General features: G+C 36.3%; 1 protein-coding gene across 2 annotated transcripts in view; it reads right to left on the reverse strand.

The window, feature by feature from the left end:
- CARS1 (cysteinyl-tRNA synthetase 1) overlaps nt 1-18,480 on the reverse strand; it is a 33,498-nt gene that overhangs the window by 12,291 nt on the left and 2,727 nt on the right. The window contains exons 2-17 of one of the 2 annotated variants that reach the window (XM_053945110.1): nt 15,926-16,171; nt 12,977-13,068; nt 12,063-12,151; nt 11,668-11,764; nt 11,115-11,213; nt 10,021-10,170; nt 8,664-8,804; nt 7,853-7,941; nt 7,143-7,264; nt 5,863-5,975; nt 5,223-5,351; nt 4,888-5,017; nt 4,487-4,590; nt 3,417-3,514; nt 1,757-1,946; nt 1,150-1,218 (exon numbers count right to left, since the gene is read on the reverse strand). In XM_053945110.1, coding sequence (XP_053801085.1) covers nt 1,150-1,218; nt 1,757-1,946; nt 3,417-3,514; nt 4,487-4,590; nt 4,888-5,017; nt 5,223-5,351; nt 5,863-5,975; nt 7,143-7,264; nt 7,853-7,941; nt 8,664-8,804; nt 10,021-10,170; nt 11,115-11,213; nt 11,668-11,764; nt 12,063-12,151; nt 12,977-13,068; nt 15,926-16,171 — 1,958 coding nt within the window. The remainder of the gene's footprint in view (nt 1-1,149; nt 1,219-1,756; nt 1,947-3,416; nt 3,515-4,486; nt 4,591-4,887; nt 5,018-5,222; nt 5,352-5,862; nt 5,976-7,142; nt 7,265-7,852; nt 7,942-8,663; nt 8,805-10,020; nt 10,171-11,114; nt 11,214-11,667; nt 11,765-12,062; nt 12,152-12,976; nt 13,069-15,925; nt 16,172-18,480) is intronic. The other variant, XM_053945111.1, reaches the window with a different exon arrangement.

Here is an 18,480-nt window from a genome sequence, read left to right on the forward strand (position 1 = left end):
TACCCTTGGCAGTGCTATTTTAAAGGAGTGAAATGACTTAGCTTCAAGCTATCACCAATCCTTCCATAAAGCATATCTATTGGAAACAGTGCCTGAAGTTGTAAATACAAATTTAATTTTCATTTTCCCTAAAAAGGTAAGTGTTAAAGTTCTACCTTTCTTCTGAAATTCAAAAAAATTCTGAGCTAAATTTAAAAATCACTATTGATGGGCTTTGTAGGCAATACAGAATATCTTCCTTATTATATCATTAATAAAAATTTCCACAGCACATGAATGTAAGTATTTACATTGGCAATTATGGGATGAGTGTTCATTCCCATTCTTCCAACCACGAGCAAGCTTGCCAATTCCTTTGATGAATAAGAAGTTAAGCTTTTTTTTTTTTTTACACTAGAAATGTTTCATTTACTCCTCCTATGGAGGAACAGAAAGGTGCATGGTCACACCTTTAATGCAGAAAAATATATGAGAAACAGCACTGATATGTCTACAAGAGATTTTTGGCACAAACAAAGTGTTGATAGCTTTCACATAGAGTTATTTCTCCTGCCTGCACCAGAAAATGTTCCAGGTATTCCAGAGCTCATCAGCACTTTCATCAGGTACCTCTCAGGTATTTCCAGAAAAATTCTGCATCACAGCAGAACTGCTGGGTGACTAAAGCAAAACAGCCTTTGAAAGCCACATAAAAACTGTGGCTGCAAATGAGATCAGAAGAAAAGATTGAAATGTGGATAAAACTCCAGCTGCCTTCAGGCTGGTTTCTGGTGTACCACAAAGAAGTTTAATCAGTATAATTACATTTTTGAAACTACTTAGCATACAAATACTTGTAATGAGTCTTTAGACTGTAGCATGTGGTGCCTGTAGTTCACATGTGGTTTAGGAAACAGACTCATCATTCAGAAGACAAGATAATTCTTTTTCTGGTTGCTATACAATTTGTCTGTCATTAAATCAAACAAACCTATAAAACCCCCAACTCTTGTCAAAGAAAAATCTTGCTTCCTAAGCCAATTAATTACATCAGATTCAAAAAAGCAAAAAGAATGCAGTTCAGCTATGTATCAGTCATGTCATCACTTTAACCTAAGCTCTCAAAGGATACAGAGTAATTTTGTTTAGTGTATTTTGTCCTTCACTTACATTTTTGTTTTGACTAGTCCCTCCAACAGGAAAACCAATTGCATCATCACTTTCTATGGCACCAAAAATCTGGTCAAGAAAAAAAAAAGGATTGTATACATCAATTCACAGGTATGTGAAAACTAAACTAAACTAAATTACATATACTAGGCTTTCAAATAGCTCTCATTTAACCCAGGATTCACAACTCTATTAAGATGATGTTCTGATTTGTAACTGATACATGCAAATTGACATACATACATACAAACACATGCAAACATACATACACCATACAAAACATTGGCTTTCAGATTTCACTTTAAAGATGTCAGATTTGTCATTCTGAATTCATATGTTTTTTTACTATCGAATTTCTCTTGAACGTATGAGGGGCTCTCCACTATCCAACAAAACATTAGCTGAAAACATAATGCAATATGGAGGACTCAAAATTGTTCCTGCTGCAGCACATTCTGGAATTTGGGTTGTTTTGGATGGGGAATGTGTGGAAGACCTCTAGTTTCCTGTAAGAGTTAAACAAAGACTGTACAGATCCCTCCATACTTGGAAGTACAAGTTATAACTGCACAGTGCAATAGCAGCATTACTCCTTGCTGTTACATACCTTTAGCATTTGAGTGAGATAGGAGCTGATGTTTTCTAAAAGAAGTCTGTTTGGCATCTGTCTGGAAGATTTCTTTGCAGCAATATAGGAGTTACTCTGGCTGACTAACGAGCGCATTTCTTCTAAGACAGAGCGGGTGTCAATATTGTCACACAGTGCTTCATGAATTGCTGCTTTCTTCTCGTAAAAACTGAGAAGAAAAAGATTCTTTTTAACTACTCATGCCAAAACCCCTGCATTGTACTCTGAAGAGTCTCTGTTAGAAGAGTAAGGGGACTACAAAAGGGGAGTAAAAGTAAGATAACTTTTTGCTGGTCATAGTTTATATTTGAAGGAAAAACAAATGAGCAGGAAAAAAAGGCAGTATCATGATGCTGCTGTTTTACTGCTATGGACAAAGATAGGCAGGATAATCTAATTGGCAACAACTACCCAAACAAATTACAAACAATTTTTCAGCAACCGGCCTTTTCATGCAAGTTTTTTTTTTTTTTTACTCAGTATAAATTGCTTATTTAGTATCTTCTTGGGCTTACTTTTTATTTTTTTACAGTATTGCTCTTCTATCCCTGTGTACCAGTCAGGTTCTCTGTTTAGTATCTTTCCAGGAAGGAGCACCAATTTGCAAGTTAACTTAAGACAAAGTGATGAAGATACTATAAGTAGATAAAAAGAATAAATTCAAGCAAAGCTTTGTCATGTTAATGACACGTTAGTAGGTATAATAAATAATACAACATATTAAGTACCATTTCATCACACAAAAGTTTTATGGTTTCAAACAATGTACTTTTTCCAAGAAAAAAAAGAGTGGTAGAAGAAAGGAGACAAAACCAAATATCCATTAAGCATTATCTTCTATTCCTCCCACTTCTTTTCCTTCCCCTTACTTTTGACCTCTCTATTACTTATTATCTCCCGCCTTTTTAAAAAAAAGGGGTTATCTCCACCAATCTCAAGTTGAAGATAAACTTTTCAGAGCATATCACTACACAGAAACATCTGCACTTAATCCTTCAATAGTAACATTAGTGAACACAACAGTGAACTGAACTAGGAAACAATTTTAGCACTGCCATGTAAGATGCTCCTATTTTAAATTTCAGACAAAACAGAAGTAATTTAGGAAGCTGTTTGCATTACAAATAATAATGGTAGTTTTGTTATAAAAGTCAAATTACTCCAAAATTGGTATCACTGCCTCAACAACATATTTTCAAACACTGGCACTGATCTTTCGTGGTTTTAGTCAGGTCATTTAACTTCTGTTTGTCTCAGATAGCTTACTATACTTTGAAATATGTAAAATACTGTTTTTCCAGTTGTAGCCACTGTGAATTATTGGTCACTTCTCAGAGAGAAGAAAGATTTCACGTAGTGAAGAAAATGACACCTATCTAACAAGTAAGTTCTTTCCCTTCACAAACATGGCAATGAGGCATGCCAGTGTACTTAACATAAACAAAAGAGAAATTAATAATTTCATTTATACTTCATAAAGCTGTCCCAAGATTAAAATGATTGCCTGTGAAGAATTGGGATGTTAAGTGGGAATGCTACAGACATAAATATCACTGTACACATTGTAAGTGATATTGTAAGGAAAAAAGAATTAAAGATGAAGCGACAATTCAGAGAGAAGTAGGAATGCTCCACTCACTTTTTGTTCAGCTCTACTTCTTGATTTTCCCATTTCTGAAACTGGCCTGTCACATCAGTGGGAGCTCGAAGAATATCCTTCACATTCAAAAAGAACTCCTGTAAAAGAAGAATATAGCTAGAAGTTGGTTTCAATTACACATAACCAATACTTACTATGAAAGGGGTCATTATTTCTTAATGAGACTCCTAAACTTTCAACACTGTCTCACCCAGGATCTAATGATGTTGCTCAAGACAATAAAACCCACAAAAATAATTTTGCATAACTCTCTCAATCACAGCTGGACTGCAATTCATTTTTATCTCTTGCCCTGTTACTACATGATACCCTACAATATTCTAACACCAAGCTGCTCAGGCAACAGTTCTTATGGCAGATTTTAAAGTGTGTTGCTGGCAATGGAAGCTGAAGAATAAAATGGCTTTGTTGCAAGGATCTGTTTTAAATGGGCATCCAGCTCAGTAAAAAGTCGTTTTAACCCAAACCAAACATTTTACGCAAAAAGCAGAACAGCTTCAGCTGGAGAGACCAATATAAACAATCTCAAACTGCTGTATGTACAGTGTCCTTGTGGGAAATCTGAGTTTAAATTATAGCTCCAAACTAACCAGGGACAGGAACTGTGCCTAACCTCTCACACACCTGCAAGGCACAGATGCAAAGGCTCAATGTTCGTGGTGAGGAGACAAAGTCGGAACAATATTCCTTCTTCCCCTTTGGCTACATTTGTGTAGAGCCTGACCTGGTAGAAATGTTAGAGAATGTCTGTTGGCCTGAGTTCTATAATCAACTGAGAAATTGATCTTGTATGGAAGTGCTAAGCTGCTCAGACACGTCAGAACTTGGAGAGAGCACCCAGCTGCAGAGAAATGTAGCAGGATGTGGGATTTACAGGACTTGAAAGTTTGATGGTAGGTAAATAAGCACTGTGCCATCCCACCTGATGAATTCAGAAAGCAAATCCATTCTGGGCATATGGCCTACATATCCTTGGAGTTCTGTTCCTTGAAATATACATGGCAACACAAAGATTAGAGAGCTGGAGAAGAAATGGAAAACTTACTTACATTCATAAACTTCTCATATTGAATAGCTGACTCCATGGTATTATTTGAATAATCCAGTGTATCCTTCCAAGAGTGCATGAGGAAAGCCAGCCGTAACTGTCGTGCTAGTAGAAGGTTTAAAATAAACAAAGAAAGTTTTTATAAGCTAAAACATTTTCATGGACACCCATACTGCAGTGGCTGAGAACATAATCTTTAAATTTCTTATTATCACTACATCTACCAAAAAAGCAAAACCACTATTATCCATACTGAAAAAAACCAACAAAGATCAGAAGAACAAGGAAGCTGTTCTAAAGTTAGTAAAGAAGAAAGACACCTGAAGTTACCCTGAATAAAAAAGTTATTGCAGTCACACTCAAAGTACATCAAAAACATTCCCATTCCAAAATAATTTTTACCTGTGTGTTTCTTCAGTGCATCTTTTATGGTAATGAAATTCTTCAAAGATTTGGACATTTTACAGCCAGCAATTGTTAAGTGACCAGTATGCAGAAAATACCGAACCCAGTGATCATTTTCGAAATATGCCTACAGGAAAAGAAAAAAAGCCAAAGACCCAACACTTTTTACATACATATCATGAAGTAGGAAAACTTAGAGAATAAAATCCTAAGAATCAAAAATCGTGTTTACACAAAACACACATAAAGTTTAAAAAACTGAATTATGGATTTGTGTAAGTTGCAAAGCAAAGCATGTTGTTCTATCACTGCAGGAAGGTCAGTGAATTCACCTCGGACTGGGCCAGTTCATTGTCATGGTGAGGAAATCGGAGATCAAAGCCTCCTCCATGAATGTCCATCGACTCTCCTAGAATGGATCCACCCATGGCAGAACATTCAATGTGCCAACCTGGACGACCCTGTTAACAAAAAGGCATTCCTTGGTTACTAGTAACCGTCTTCCTTTCCTGCCCCTGTCTCACTCCCTCATGCTGTTACTAAGAGTAAAAAAGATTCTCAATCTCAGCTTCACAAAAGGAAACTGATTTAAAGATCCAACCTGGCAATACATCTGTAATGTTCTGATTATTTTGCTTATTATTCTTTTAAAAGCTACACTAATATCTTTGATCACCAGGGAAAAAAAAAGGAAACGGAATTTACTGCAGATAAAGCTTGTCAATTAATAGAGGACAAAAGACAAGTAACAGCCATGCTGAGCCTGCATGGAAACTTCTGTTTAAAATGTATCAAACAGACTGATACACATTCTAGATTATTAAATGAACATTAACCACAGAATCTTATGACTGAATAATCTCCACAATTTATACAGTGTTAAAATGAGGTGAGGCAAAAAAATACTTGTGTAACTGTGCTATTTAAATAGGTGAAGAAAATCCAAATCCTGATTATTACGTCCTTCCTTACCTTTCCCCATGGAGAGTCCCACGAGGGCTCTCCTGGCTTGGAGGACTTCCATAAAGCAAAATCATTTGGAGAATGCTTCTCGCTTAAGCGATCAGCTGAGATGCTCAGGTCACCTTTCAAAAGAGAAAATGTAAATGTATACATTTTACATTAGCATTACTCACATATATTATCTCATATAAAGATAACCTTTAAAAAAAAAAAAAAAAAAAAAAAACAAACCCCAAAGCACAAACCCCCAAATCACTGAACCCCCAAAAATCCTCATTATTAACCTTGATAATCCTTTGGGGTTTTGGTTAATGTTTGGCTGACAAGTATCTGACAAATATCAGCTGCACTGGTTTCTAAGTTTTGACATGAAATTAATCTACATTCTCTTACCAGGCACAACTCCAATACTGGAGTTATAGAAAATGAAATACAGAAAGAAAAAACCCATACTCAGAGATAAGTAAGACTGCAGATTCAATTCATTCCAAAGTTAGATGGATCTAAATTGAGACTATGATTGTCTTAATCTGCACATACAATGTGATCATAGACTATTTCTTCCCCTAATCTCAGCTGCTGCACAGAACTGTTGGTATTTGTTCAATAGCTACATTTACTCCTCTGTTACCTACTGCTCTATGAGTGTCCTGATTTCAACTGGTATGAGTGTTAAATTAAAACCTTTTAATATTCTTTTTATAGACTTTCTGCATGATTTGCTAAAACTGTACAACTTTAGGAGGAGATAACTAATGAGTCCCATTTAGTGAGCATTTTAGGTTAATCCTCTGCTATAGTTCTATTAAAAAAAATCTGTATTTGGATTTGGTTCAACATACAAAGTTGAAGTAAGAGCTTTCAGTATGAAAGAGGAAGCCAAATATTTGTTATGAAATAACCCCAGCCTGATAAGGCAATCTCGTGACTGGCATGTGGAAGATCCAAGTTCAAGTCTTTGCTCCTACTCTGAGCCAGATGAATGGGCAAATAACTGGGCTATGGCCAAATGACTGAGTTATTCACAATTCTGACCAAAAAAACCCCGCAAACAAACAAAAAGCAACCCCAAACAAATCTTAGGATTAATAACATTTCTTGGTATTTTCCAATTAAAAACTTTCAGGAAAGTATTGTCTCAAGCTACAAAACTTTGGCAAAGAAATTGGTAAAGGGAGTGCAGCAGGTAAATCATTAAGCTCTGACTGTGACTGATCCAAATGTCAGTAAAACCAGTTGAAGAGACCAACATATCATCAGTTCCTTCAGCAACTTGAGCAAATCTTTACCTTCACCCTCTTGAAGAGCTTTCTGATCACCTACAGCTTCAGGCACCAACTTAGCATAGGAGTGTTCTTCACTGGCATCAAACTTCATAGTATCAAAGTATACAGATCCATTGGACACATACCTGAAAAGTTAAAGATCATTATTTAGCTAACTTTCTACCACAACTTAATTGAATTTTAAAATCACTATCGTAAGTTTTCTAGTAACTCCACTCACTTTATGGTACTTCTCAGTATTGTAAATATAACTTAGGTAAGCCTAAGTTTTAAGGCCTTACCATATGAATATTTTGGACAAATCATTAGAAGTTATAATAAAATTAATTGAAGAGAAAAGCTATTGTTAAACTTTTCAGAGGTATCAGGAAACAGCCACAAGAACTACCATTTTTTAAAATTTATGTTATTTGCAACTGGTTTCTAACTGTCACATGTCAACTTTTGATGATTTTTGAGGAAGACCAGGAATCAAACACAGTTCAAATGAATGGGACTTTGACTTTATTTTAATGAACAAGGATTTCACCCTATAGTACATCATAAGAAGCACATTAGGTAAAAATAACAGTTCTTTTGCAAAGTAACCTGCAATTTCTTTATTTGATGAAAAACTGCTTCTGGCAAAGACTACTGTTGCAGATGAAAACAGAGAAAACAGCTCACAGCTAAATGCTGAAAGGAATCATTTGGGCATCCAGTAGCAAACTTACCCATAACCATTATCCACAATCTTCTTCACAAAATCCACAATTTCTGGCACATATTCACTAACCCGTGTTAAAACATCTGGAGGTAAAACCTAGAGATAAAAAGTAGAATCATATATATATGGAAATATGCACTAAACATGTATGTTATGTATTCGTTACAATTTTGCTCAAAAGCAAGTGATAATAAAATCCAACACTTCTATTTCAAGCTTTCTACTCTGAAACAATGTGAAAGGCCACTTCTCCTCAGCCTTTAAAGGGATTCCAGCTCTTCTAACAGAAGAGGCAGCAAGTCCCTCTGATTTGCAGGTAAATAAATCAACCTAGACTGACCTGAACCACTGTCTGTGACACAGCATTTCATCTGTAACAGACAAATCTCTTCTTGATTTGATCATCTTCTTGATGGTTACCATCACATCATTTCTTAATGGCTGAAGACTCTTAAGTAGTCAGTTTAAATGCTGAGGTTGGCAGGAATATCTTGTGCAGCCAACAGATTCCAGCTCAAACGTTTTTGGACCAGTTTATGATTATTTGCCCATGTTACACCAAGGGGATGGCAAGGAGAGCACGCATCAAACCTGATCACCAATTAAGTGATGTCCAACAACCACAACAGATTTAAGACTGTTGGCATGGATAAAGAGCAGGTGCTAATTTAACACCTATCTATTAATATTAAAGTAATTACTTTATCAATAAAGTTGAAATTAGATTCTTCAAAGCTAATGAGGAGCTAAATTGTCTTCTGGGTACTATAAGGCATGGCACATCCATTTTTAGAAGAGAAAACAGTTCATTTACTTACGTTGAGTGCTTCCATATCTTTATGAAATTCCCCTTCCCAGAATTTGGGGAGCTTTGAGAATATGGAATTGTCAGTCACCTGACTGCCAAATTTTGTGTCCAGCCAGTCAGACAGCAAATCTTTGGCTTCTTCCAACAGCGTCTAGAAAACAATAATCACAAGAGCAACTGATGCAAGACTTGCCCTGTTTAAGTTATGCAGGAAGATCTTATTCTGAACAGAGACAGAGAAATAAGGAATAAGACATTTGCAATGAGACAATTAATTGTGAATATAGAGTAATCCAGGTTTCTACCATATTTTTATCATATTGTTCTTCATTGATATAGATGAAACAACCAGAGCAAGGAAGATAAGCTGTTAACTGGTATCTGTTTTGATACTGATCACTTCAATAGGCATCTGGAGCTCATGCTGTAAACACCGGATGGGACCTGCAGTTGTATTATATTTTCTGTTCCTCCACTGCTACTGGATAATCTAACAGAAGCCTTACTGTTCACATTGCTTAAAAGTGTCTGAAAGACTAATTTGGACATCAGCAAGGATGCCTTTTAGTCTTATATTAAAGGATTTCTATTTCTGACACTAGGATATAATTCAGAACATATGATTGCTTAGATTTTAGGGTTTTTTAAAATTCCATTAGGTCAGTATACACTTTTATAAAAGCACTTGATATTAGAATAGCTGGGCTTTTTTTAAAAAACATAATTTAGAGACAGGGTCTTCTCAAGAACAGAGCACATAGCCCCACAGTGTACCCCACAGTACTTATCACAAATAATCTGAAAGCAAGAGAAGATGAAAATGGAAATAATTTACAAAAAGACAGTAACTACTAAAAATAGTTATGCTGACTGACTTGATTACTGGACAGAACCAATAAAGTCAACATGAATATCTGTCACTAAATGTAATTGTTTTTAATTAAAATAATCCTGAGCACAACTTTGGGGGAGGTATTTTCCTCTCTGATCAGAGACAGAAACACTTGTGCAGAAAACTGTCACCAGTATTGGAACATCAGAAATGTGTGTTCAGTAACTTATAATGAAATTAATTCATCAAGACAAAAAAGTAAAAGAAAAAATCTAAATATATACAAGAGCAAAATCCTCATTGAAAAGGTTAAAAAAATGTTATTGATAAAAACAGCATCCAAAAACTCTGTAGTTAAACTGAAGAATCAAATTTCCTGTATTGAATACAAAGTACTAAAAAGTTCTGTCCCACAATTTCTCTTTTCATGAATTAAAAGGTTCCATACTGTCTCATAGAAATACTATGAGCTACACATTATTTTTAAACCTCCTAACACTTATAAACCAAAACATAAAAAGGAGCTCAAACTTACTTCATGACATCTGTTGATCTCTTCAGCAGGGAGCTTTACTTGGAGAGCTTCTTGAAGAGGGTCAAAGGCAGACATCACTGCATTTTGAATTCTTTCCAACATTTGCTTCTTATCTGGGTCTGTTGTTTCATTTAGTTTAGCTGAAAACAGCTGCAATTAAAAAATAAAAAAATTAGAAAGTCAGCAGCAGTACAGTAGCACTAAGCTCCATGCACAGAATATTATCTTAGCCACATAATACCTTGCTAGTGATTAATAACTCATTATGCCACAGAAAAAGCTTTCACATGAACTACTGAAACATGAAATATGCTCCTCATCAGAAATAAAGGTGCAATCACAAGACTTTAGTTCACATCCAAGTTCAGTTTTTCAGAAAGACTTCATAAATCACTACATCATCATCATAATTACTGCTGTTTTCATTTTCTATGCAGTTGATCACCTTAATTGCACAGTTGATTACCACGAATTTGAAAAGGACAAGCTTTAATGTGAAACAGGGAGAGATTAAATGCAATGTTTAGGCAGTATGTCAGGCAAAGATAGTTGGGCAAAATTTCCAGACCTCCTATTTCCAGGCCTGTATTCAATTCATTAGAATAATAATCTCTTTGTGATCTGTAGTTCTAAAAATTACCAGAGAATCACCTTCAGTCCTGAATACACAATTTATTAAATCCTTAAAGCTTTCCAGCCTTTTCCTTCCAAGGTCATCAATGGTACAAAGAAGTAACCTCTCAAGCTTTAAAAGATTATGGACAGACTACTGTTCAAAAACTCTTTTAAAGGATTATTTTAAATGTTTGATTTCTAACACACAAACATCCAAATGCTGTTCGAGCAATAAATGCACTCACAAATAAGTGCTAAGATCACAGAAATCAAGAATGCCTTTTAAAGAAATTGTCAATTCTAAAACAATGTAAAAATCAAAGTGATGTGCATTTCAAGTAACATTTCTAACATGTTAAGTACCTGACCTAAAAGAAGCAGAAATTTTAAGGAGGCAGCAAAGTCTGAAGCATTCTTTAGATGCTTTCCTACATTACTGAGTGAGAACCTAAAACATAAGCAGAGATTACCACACCCACCTCTGAGGCAGTTCTAATATCTTCAAGTAGCTGATCTGGTGTTGATTTGCTCTCTCTATATCGTTCAAAAAGGTGATTTTGTCTTGCTCTCTTAATGATCTACAAATCAGAAACATGAAAATATTTCTGTGGAGTAACACATACTTATACAAAGTGCAAATAAAATCTATTATGTACAAAAGGCACTTCCCTATTAATTTAACGAGCTACAAGAAAAATGTGCAATAATACAAATCAAACACACCATACACAGTTAATGGACTACCTCAATAGAGTCAACTAATTACCTCATCAGGCAAATAAAATAAATTACCTCTTTAAAATACATAGTCTTCATAATTTGTGACAGCATTCATTTTTATAGGACACTAAAGGGTTTGCTACCACAGGAGTGCTACAAAACTGAGAAAATCAATGCCTTTGTGCACAAAATGTATGTCTCAGTTAATAAGTGTAAAATTTATCTTGGCTTATCAAGTGGCAATTACATGTGACTGACTTCCATTCTAAAAGTTGAGCATTTTAGATTGCAATTTTTAAAAAAACCCCTTACCTTGTCATCAATATCTGTAATATTCATACAATAGAAAACGTCATATTTAAAATAATCCCTCAAGATTCTTCTCAGGATATCAAATGAGATGTAGGACCTAAAACCAAAAAGATACAGGGGTGTTTTTAGTAAACACCTGTATCTATTCTGTGCACAAACCATTTTAACCTCAATCAATAACTGTGCAGCAGTTTTACTTTGCCCCCATCTATTAGAAAGTTTTTAATCCCACAATGATAAAATATTATAACATGCTTTTAATTTTAAATTGCAAGCATTGAGTCAAAAGAGACCATTTTCTAGTAATACACTCATCTGAATAATACCTTCTTCTAATAATATTTTGCATCCACTAGGCACTGTTATCAGCTATATCAAAGTAAGGAATGCAGTACCTGGCATGTCCCATGTGAGAAGCATCATAAACTGTTGGACCACAGCAATACCACAAGACCTTTTTTCCATTCTGAGGCTGAAATACTTCCTTAATTGAAAGGGAAGGTACAATGGTCAGAAGAAATTGAAGATGTGACCTCAGGCCAGCAACACCCCATTTGGAGATTTGAACATGAAAACATGGATTATAATTACAAAAAACAAATAGTTATTCCATTCCCAACTCCACCATAAGTAAAGATCACCACTAGCTTTATCACGTGAGAGAGATAATGGAGTGTGGCTGCTTATGTTCTATGCATTCTAATCAATCACAGTATCAGGTTACAATAATTTGGGCTAAGCAGGGCATTATTCAAACTGTTTGTAAAAGTTTTCTTTTGCATTGAAAAAGGTTACATCCTATAATCAGTTCACAGATACTTGAATACTACATCCAATGTAAAATTAATATTCTTAGTATTTCCTCTTTCCCAAATGACTTTCAAACAAGACCACAAGAAGTTTTACACTTTTTATATTGCAACTATATAATTGGTGAGACTTTTTTTACACAGACAACATATGAATAAAGAAACTGTGTTTTTATTCGGCTCACACTGCCTACACTTACGTGTATTACAGTTGAATGCCTGGCTACTTTGCATGACAACTTGAAACTGGAAACTGAATATTATGCAATATGCATAGAGACACACACTTGTAGTGTATATATATTAATGTATATAGCATTACACTTGCTCAGCAAATGCAATTGATTGGCACAGATTTCCTGGCCCGTGCTTGTTAACATTCCACAAAATACAACCCAGAGTCCTGACTATTGACAGGGCAAACATTTCAGAAACAAGGATTTGATGACTGTTCTATTTGTGTTTCTAGGGAAATCCCCACTTCCCTTTCATTTACTCACCTTACTTCGAGTCAGGCTGTTGTAGAGGCAGAGCCTGGAATGTTTTGTCCCCTCAGGGGGAGACCAGGGGGGCTGCACACGTTTGCCTTTACCTAGGAGAAGAGGTAGTTTAAAGAAAGCTGAAAAGACACTTTACACAAACAGATTTGCAAGATAACATTTTCTCCTTATCACATCATTATTTCAGAAGAAAACCCCACATCTAAATGGAGAAAAGAGCTTCAGTCCTAGTAGTACAGCTACTTCTGTTAGAGCCTCCTACAAAGCCAGCAAAATCAAAGTAAATTATTGCAATCTAGTTTGTTTTCTACTCTCTAAATTGCCATTCCGATTAGTTTTTGATCCAAGTAGCAGTAAGGAAGAGGATACAAAAGCAAGAGCATGCAATTCAGGTAAAGTATTACCATGAGTTTTGAAATTCAATGAATCATTAATGAAGTGTTATGGCAGTCCTGGGCTATTTGCAACACCAGTGATTTTACTGGGATGGCACATCACAGATCTCACACAGAATTTGCAAAATATATCCAGAGTCCAGAGGTGGTCTCTAAAGCCAATATTGACAGAGTATGTGCACTCAGGGTGAAAGGGAGAGCTGACACAAAGGCTTAGAAAGAACCCCAGCTTTTTATCATGCATTGTTGCTAAGTACACAAGGCATTTCTGAACACGCTCATTTACCACAAATATGCTCCAGTTCAGCAAGAGGCTACATTTTGCCATTAAAGAGAGTAGATAAAACCCAGGGTAATATTAGTGACAGTATTCTTGCATTTTTTTCCTCCTAAATTTGTAAGAAGCAAGATAGCTGTTAAACTCATGGGGTTTTTTCAAAGAGAAGTATAGGCATGTGATTTGTCAAAGAGTTGCAGTTTGCTGTGTACTGGGCCGCCTTCAGCTGTAATGATGTTAAACCAATTATCACATTAACTAGGAATGAAAGCAAACCAAGAAATTCAAAAATACAGCATGTTTGCCAGCTTAATACATACAGCACAGTGTTTAGGAATTCTCATGGTACGCATTTTAACTGCAAGTAAGTATTATACAAACTAATTGTTTTGACAACAAAATTGGCTTTCTTATCCTGTGTCTCAGGGTGCTCTTTATTAACTCTGTTGCTCTCAGTAACTTCATATGCATATTTTGGCTGAAAACCTTCAAGTAATGTAAATTTTCATGGTATAAAAAATGTAATCTCTTAATCTTGCTTTTTTGAGTAACTGCCCAAATAAGAAAAAAGTATGTTAAGTGTAGTACTCTGCCTCACAAAGGGACTTAATTTAATTTCCATGCTATGAATCCATGGAAATATGTGTCCATTCTCAACATTTCATTGCATGAGGCACTCCTGAACAGAACACCTCAAGTACAAGAGCATTGTCTCCAAAATATAGGTCATACACCAAGGTATGGATTTGTTTACTCTTTGATTTACAAAGATTACTCTGGCATGCTTAATTGTGGCCAACACTTCCCTCGGGGAAAGAAGCCTGTGTGGGTTAGCCTAATAAAAGATAAATCTGCAAAGCTTTCTTCAGTTACAACCACATGAACATAAGGAAAAACCCAGATACTGCACCCCATATTCTCAGCTTGTGAGTTAGGTGTCACATTTTACCCACTACACGGATGCCAAGGGCAAAGTAAAAGGCTGGTAAAACATTGGTTAGTCTGGTCAAACACACCTCTGCCAGCCTACAGCCTTTCCCCTGGTGGAACTGAAGTTCATTTGCTCTAATCCACCATGGAGTTTTCTGCTACACCAAAAAAACAACAATGAAGTATTCAAGGTCTAAGAAGCATGGTAGATTTGTGTGTTATTTTCATGGTGAACACTGCAGAACACCATTCCAGGATTTCTGAAACACATAATGAAGATATAACCAGTCAGAAAGAGAGATTTAACAGTAAAGATTTCATGGTCAGGAAAATGGAAACCTTTTCTGTTTCTGCAACACCCTGATCCATGGAAGTCTACAGGCAATCTGCAGTTAGTGGATAGATCTGCTATCAGAACCAGGGGTGCAACTGAGATCCCTTCTCTGCTGGAAGGAAATAATAACCAGCACAAACACTTGCAGGCACACACAACACACAGAGAATTTACTCACAGCAGTCTGATTTTAACTGCTGGTCTGTTAGGAATTGAGAACACAAATGGTGAGTGGTTGTGAGAAGATGGCATTGGAGTAATACTAGTTAACAACCATCAGCAAGAATGACAGACATGCATTCATTTGTAGGCATTGCAAGCACTGTACAACAGCTCTGCATTGTTATTTTTCATTATTTCATGACTCCCTGAGCAAGGATCTCACCATAAAGCAATTAATTAGACTAGGTCATTGGGAAACAACTCAGGAGAGTGATGCAGCTCCCAAAAATGCCTGCCCATGCTTACACAATGACCTAGATTAACCAGTTAATACTTCCTCAAATCGTCAGCATGCCTAAATTACCAGGGTTAGAAAAGAACCCCAGACATTCTTTGTGAAGCTCAGTGTTAATAACAATCAGAAGAGGAAGTATTCAGTTCATTTTATTGTGGATTTGTATATTATACAACTATTTGGTTAACCTTGCAAGGAAAAAAGTAGATTGGGCAAATCTTGGTATTTCCAGCAAAAAGCCCAAACCCACACATTCTTTTACAAACCAGAAGATAGCCAGCTTTTTAAAGAAAATACACATAATCGAATTCCGTACAATGAGGAATTTTAACTTAAAAAAAAATGGTAACAGCTTTTACATCCAAATAGGTCAGGATCTATCGATCACACAGTAACTGTATGCAAGAATACTGTTATGACTTTGAATACAAATTGATACTGTAAATCTTAAGGTGTGCAAGAGAGTATGAAAGGGAACTTCTCAGAATTCTCAGCAATAACAACCAATACAATGTCAGCTAATCTACAACCTGCCCACCAGTTTCATATTACTCACTTGTTTGAAGTTTATAAGGCTCATTTTTTTCACTGCTGCCATCATAGATTGCTTCTATGTGTCTGTACCACCGGACAACATGGATATAATGGTCCACAGGTGGCCCCGAAAACTTTCTGAACACCTCCACATCTGCATGTGAAAATGTGAACCCCTGGATATAACTACGAGTGCTCAGGTACTCGTTCAGAGCCTTCACCCTGGCTTCCTCTTCACTAATGCTCAGAATAAAACTGTAGCTGGAAGCTGTAAAGAGAGGCACAGGACATTTGGTCAGCATTAAAAGAAGGAGATCCCATGACCAAAATATATCCTTATAATACACATCTCCTCCTGTAAATTAGCTCTGGCAACTGGTAAGAAATTTGAGAAAAATTAGATTTAATATAAGCTACCAAATAACTATGTATTTCCTGTTAACAGGATTATGTTCATGCTGCCATAAGTTTTTGAAGACATCTTTTAAAGAGTAATAAGGACAAGAACACAGGACTTTTCCATGAAGAATATAATCTACCAAAATTGGAGAAAATCCTTCACACAGAGCAAACCCAATCAGTCACTCTTTTCCATGCTGCTAAAACACTCATCCTGCCAATATTTAAATATGATTCATTTTATGCACTGTGGAAAGGCTGTGAACTTAAGCTGTCTACTGAACTTAAGCATATAGTTACATCTTTGCAAGGGTGTTGCCTGCACACAGGCTCCCAGCATGATGCTCAGTTCTTCCTACTTGCTCTAGAAACTCAGAATTTCAGCTGCTGCTGTATATTTCCATACTTCTTCCCCCATGCCCCCTCCTCTCTTCCGGCACATGAATAATATTTAAAATTAGTAAAACCTACACAAACAAACATAAAGGATATCAGATCGTGCCCCTCTCTCACAATTCTTTAATTCCATGATTTCTTTAGTATATAGGCAAAGCAGGTTCAGTTATGTCTCCTCTGGACAAATGCAGGGACACAGAAGAAAGCTCTGTGTGTTGGTGGGGATGCTCACTGGAAGAACAAACCCTGTGCAAGCCAGGGGGCACAAAGCACTCTGAAGTTATGCTAGCACTGCCATTAGGCAAACCCAGCATTCACATTTTCCTACAATGATTCAATGTTTGTAGCTCTGTTCGTGTTCAAAGTACTGTACAAATATGAAGGCAGTATCCTGTCTAGGTAGTCAGTCAGCAAGTTAATTTAAGCCAAAGTCATATGCAGTAAAGTGAGAGAGGCAGCAGGAGAGCACCTGTCCCTGCTCCCAAGCCCCAACAGAGACCACAGCCAGAAGTGTCACTTCTCACACTTGCAGGAATATCTCCTGCATGAGGAGTTCCCAAAGCATGGAGTTGCTCACAGAACACAACTCTTGGAAAGGCAGGAATGAAAGGAGATAGGAAAGTGATGGCTAGGAGAGGATGGGAGGGATGGCACAAAGTTTTTCCAAATATCATCAGTTAAAACTTTATGAACTATTTTCTATATGGAAATCAATTATTAAAACATCCAACAGCAACTCAGGATGACAGGAAAGTGGCACCTAGATATCAAGCATGTTTGTATTCAACTTTTTGGGGTATAAATGAGATATAGTGACACATTGGGAAAACTAATAAAAAAGGTCAATGACTTTAAAAATGTAAAACAATTAAAATTCACAAAAGATATTTAGTATCTATGAACAAAAGAAGACAGATCTTTGTGAAGTATAAATCCTTCTCAAGGCCTATCCATGTGATTGCTCAGCACAAATAAGGAATACCAAGGAAATAATGGTTCATAACTCGACCTTATAGGCTTGCCTTACCCAGCTGAATGGGATTCGGCTTTGGCTCACACAGTTCATTTTACTGTAATCTTTTCATGCTCCTAAATATTTACTGATGTATATCAGCACAGAACTTCACATTTATACACATGAAATAGTTTGAAACAGTTCCGTTCATTAACAGTGGAAACCTAAGACATAAGTCTTCCTTGAACATGAATTTTGTATACATGAATGATATGAGGGAGAAACCAAAAAAAGGTATTACAAGAATGATCTGGATAGAAATGAAACTATATCTCAAAGAAAAGATCTTTTGCAGGGAAAAGCAACACTCAATTTGCAAAGTATTATTATGGTTATTATGACCATTATTCACACATCAGGCTGCTAATGGGAAGCAAATCAGTGTATCTGAAACAATCTAAGTGCACTCCAACCACATCTATGAACTAATCTAAAAGGGAACTTGCCCAAACTTGCACACAAATACAACAAATATACAAGCTAATTTTGGCAAGGAGAGGTGGCAAACACTGCCTGTGAATGTCGGTACCAGCTCAGCACTGATAAGCATAACAACCGAAATTTTTTTGATCGACCTTGGCACAGACATTAATACTTCAAATTAAAATGTTTGGCAGGCTCACTGTCCCATTCCCAGTGTCCCACATCAGTTTCACAGGCTGTGCTGAGCAGATGACTATGATAACACTGTCTTGGAATGCAGTGTAGCAGTGGAACACTTTTTTCAAGCAAAATGAATCAGTGACAGCTGTCTACGTAAAGGGCTA

This window comes from Vidua chalybeata, chromosome 6 (assembly GCF_026979565.1).
Source record: "Vidua chalybeata isolate OUT-0048 chromosome 6, bVidCha1 merged haplotype, whole genome shotgun sequence".
NCBI classification, from domain to species: domain Eukaryota; kingdom Metazoa; phylum Chordata; class Aves; order Passeriformes; family Viduidae; genus Vidua; species Vidua chalybeata.